The sequence below is a fragment of the Vicia villosa genome, linkage group LG2 (genome assembly GCF_029867415.1).
Source record: "Vicia villosa cultivar HV-30 ecotype Madison, WI linkage group LG2, Vvil1.0, whole genome shotgun sequence".
Taxonomy (NCBI): domain Eukaryota; kingdom Viridiplantae; phylum Streptophyta; class Magnoliopsida; order Fabales; family Fabaceae; genus Vicia; species Vicia villosa.
Window position 1 is genome coordinate 93,590,334 of NC_081181.1, and position 4,030 is coordinate 93,594,363.

The window sequence follows — 4,030 nt, forward strand, 5'->3', positions numbered from 1 at the left end:
TTGATTGCCATAGACTTCTCATCCTTCACGTTCTTGAACCTTGCAAAGCCGAACCGTTTACCAAACTTATTGCGTTTGGACAGAATAACCACCTCAACCGTGTCTCCCACACAACCAAACAGACTGAAGATATCCGCCGCCCTACTCCGATCAGGGAACTCCGAGAAGTAAAAGGAGGAGATAAAGTCGTCGTCCCTCACCTGCATCCCTCCGTGCGGGAATATGTCCCACTTTTGAATGATATTCCGAAAGCCTCTCCTCTGCACTTTGTGCCAAGCCATCACAAAGGTAGAAACAAACCTAAATCTAGAGAGAAGGGAGAGAAGAAAACACTTTCTCTCTCTTCATATTAAAAAAAAAAACGTCTAGTTGATTGTCTCATTAAATTAAGGAATATAAATGTTATATATAAATTATCCTTGATTTCGATTTGCAAGCAATAATCTATTCAATGACAATTTGAAGAGAAAACAAAAAGAATAAACAAAATCTTATCCGAACCACAAATAAAATGGGACGAAAGAAATATAAATGATGGTATACACATGAATCACACGCCTAAGGATGCCGAAAATTGACTCCCGTGTACGCAAGCCCTAAGATGGATGAGCAACAAAATTAATATGAACTAGACTTTACGTTTTCAACATGACAACAATGGGTTAAACTCTAAACCAACCTATCATAAATTTTTACGTTAAATAATATGGAAAGATTCCAAACATGTTCTTGTCCCAAATATTCAAGTAATCAAAGCACGTTGATGTACATAAAATAAGAATGAGAGAATCATATTAGGAATATGCGATTATTGGTACGTTAGGTATGTTACAAAGTTGACCGTGAAAATATATTTTAATGTTATGTTTTCTTAATTTAGTTTTTTTTAGCATAAATCTGTTATATCATGTGGACAAGAGGACGATGAGCTTTAATTAATCTGAAAAATGCCATTAAAAATATTAAATTGAAAAATAACTCTACAAATGTTGCTCCCTTATTTTTTTAATTATATATTGTTTTAGAAAAAGAAATGTATCAAATTATAACTCGTATTAAAATATTACTTCCTCCGTTCCTTTTTAAGTGTTGTTTTAGAAGAATTTTTGTGTTCCTATTTAAGTGTCGTTTTATAATTTAATGTTATAATTTGTCAATTATACCCTTATTTTCTCAATAACTCTACCTCACATTTTTCAATTAGTTATTAGAAAAAGAGAGTGTATGAATGAATTTATTTGAAAAGAGAAAAATAAATAAGGGTATGATAGGAAAAATAACTCTAACAATCCACTATCTTGGTTGAAGAGCATTTTGCCAAAATGACACTTAAAAAGGAACGGAGGGAGTAATAATTATTACTGATATTTTTTATAATATTTTTTAATGATTTAAATTTATGTTTTTTATAATATTTTTGCTAACTGTGATATCTCTAAGAAAAAATATCAAGTCTTTACTTTGAATAGGTGAAGAAAGGTATTTAAATCAAATCTTAAATTTACACTTAAGATCTATTAATACTTGTATAAAATAGATAAACATATCTGTTAATGCATTATTTAAAAATCCATTGGAAACTTCAAAGCAATATGTAGTTTTCTTAAATATGGATAAGCCTAAACTTTTTTAATAATGCAAAGTCCTTCACATTATTATTATATTTGAAATAGGGTTGTACATTAGTTCACGATTGGTTAACGTATTCCTTTAACATACCTTCTAAGCTCAACATGATTGCACTATAAATATAACACTACTTCTGAGTCTAATATCAACATCATATTCATTACTTCCCTTCCTTGTGAAATTCCAAAAACTCAGTTACTTTTACATACTAAATTCTCCTTTAAGGAGAAAGAGAAAAAAAACATAAGAAAATGAAACTCATTAGCATTTCATTTTTGTTCAAGCTTTTGATACTTCAATATATTTCAATTCAATGCCTTTCTGAAGATTTCGATTTCTTCTATTTTGTTCAGCAGGTAAATCATGAGCTAAATAAATTGTAGTCATTAATATGTCTCGGTTACATATCGAAGAAGCATCGAGCTTCATTGCGGATTCAAACATGCGCGCTGAACTTGTTTTTGTTTTGTATTGATTGTTAATTATGTAGTGGCCAGGAGCATATTGTGACACCAAACAAAGCTGCTGTTATCCGAAAACTGGAAAACCTGCTGCAGATTTCGGCATTCATGGACTATGGCCTAACTACAATGATGGATCATGGCCTTCAAACTGTGATCCTGATAGTACTTTTGATAAATCTCAGGTATTCATTTTATTTATTAAATGATTTTTTTTCCGGTATAAACCATCCTCTGCAGAGACAACTGAAAAACTCGGAATGTTTAATTTTTGTATAGATCTCAGACCTGATGAAGAACATGGAGCAAAACTGGCCATCTTTGAGCTGTCCAAGTAGCAACGGTTTTAGATTCTGGTCACATGAATGGGAGAAACATGGTACATGTGCAGAATCTGAGCTTGACCAACGTGAGTACTTTGAAACAGCTCTCAAATTGAAGGAGAAAGTCAACCTTCTTCAGATCCTCAAGAATGCAGGGATTGAACCAAATGACGAATTTTACAGCATAGAAAACGTTTCAGAGGCTATAAAAGAGGCAACAGGGTTTGCGCCAGGATTAGAGTGTAATAGAGATTCAGCGCGTAACAGTCAGATTTATCAAGTTTACATGTGTGTGGATACTTCTGGATCAAGTTTCATTGAGTGCCCTTTGTTACCAAAGAGTAGATGTGGTGATCAAGTTCAATTCCCTAAGTTTTAAGAGAATTTGTTTTGTTAACTAAACATGGTTTCATTTGTATTTTGATTTTTTAATCACCATTGTACTTTTTATTCTAAACTATCATATCCATGCAATGAGAATGCCAATAATTAGTTTTCATAAAAGATAATCTTGATTTGAATCTTTCATCCGTCTTCTAATCCTCTAGATGCATATCAAAATTATCTTGAACAACTTGATCAATAGGTTATTCATTCATGTTCATGTTAGTTTCGAGTTCCACCTAATTTGATGTTCACCTATGTTATCGCTTCGGTTTAGGTTAAGGCCAAACTCATTTAGTTCCAAAGCACATGTCATGTGTTAGGTTGCAAAACTTTATATATTATGTGAAGTATAAGTATATGTAGATGTCATGTGTAAAGTTTCAGGAGTTCATACATCTTGGAGAATACCTATATATTTACATGTTCTGTGTTGAGTTATGGGAGTTCATATTTCTGATTTAGTAATAATACTTTCAGATAAGATCCAACAATTGATTATATTACATGGATACAATAGACACTTTATGATCTCTCACGTTCAAGGATAACTAGTAAAATTTGGCAACATAATGCTTCGTGGGATCAACCTTTAAGTTTCATATTCCACTTAATTAAAACATGATCACTGTACACTATCATAGAAGGTCACCTGAAACTTCCCAGAAGGTTATCCATCCAAGAATCGTTAACTGTGGAGTTTTTATGGAACGGACTACAGAAAAAGAAGATGCATGTTGTTGGTATATGTAGTACCTATCAATCCTTGTAAGACATCTTTCAACCATGGAGTCTCTTCCTTGCACAGCCTCGGGATCCTTCTCATTTCTGTTAAAATTAATGTGTTGTGACCACCACTATTTTTAGTAAGAATTATGAGAGAATTGTAATCATCAAATTATAATTATTGTCTTTATTTAGAGTTATGTTAGAGTTGTATCATTAAGATTGAAAGAAACAAAGAGTCATCATCTTAATTACCATATTATTGTCTTCTATGTCAGTTGTGATTCAAGCCTAGTAGAAGTATAGTGGGTGGTGAATTCAATAAAATCAGCAGTTTTTTAATGTTCATCCACTAGTAGAAGTATAGTGCAAAAAGTCACTAAAACCAGTTTTTCACACAAAATTCTGCAACAATATAAGAGTGGTATCAAGTTGCAGATCCTTGCAGCTGCATCAAAAACAACAAAAGTTATGGCTTCCACAAACAACCCTTCCACAACTAACAAC

The 4,030-nt window shown here is 32.4% G+C and overlaps 1 protein-coding gene across 1 annotated transcript; it reads left to right on the top strand.

The window, feature by feature from the left end:
• Positions 1–1,781: 1,781 nt before the first annotated feature.
• On the top strand, positions 1,782–2,845 carry LOC131646444 (ribonuclease 3-like). The gene is made up of 3 exons (XM_058916474.1): positions 1,782–1,985; positions 2,120–2,275; positions 2,370–2,845. The coding sequence occupies exons 1-3, from the start codon at positions 1,881–1,883 to the stop codon at positions 2,790–2,792; spliced, it is 684 nt and encodes a 227-aa protein (XP_058772457.1). The 5' UTR covers positions 1,782–1,880; the 3' UTR covers positions 2,793–2,845.
• The last annotated feature ends 1,185 nt before the right edge of the window (positions 2,846–4,030 follow it).

Bases quoted from the DNA above. Each gene is read 5' to 3' on its own strand.
- LOC131646444 (XM_058916474.1), top strand. From the start codon at position 1,881: ATGAAACTCATTAGCATTTCATTTTTGTTCAAGCTTTTGATACTTCAA. The intron at 1,986-2,119 runs GTAAATCATGAG...TTAATTATGTAG, and splicing joins TCTTCTATTTTGTTCAGCAG to TGGCCAGGAGCATATTGTGA. The intron at 2,276-2,369 runs GTATTCATTTTA...ATTTTTGTATAG, and splicing joins GTACTTTTGATAAATCTCAG to ATCTCAGACCTGATGAAGAA.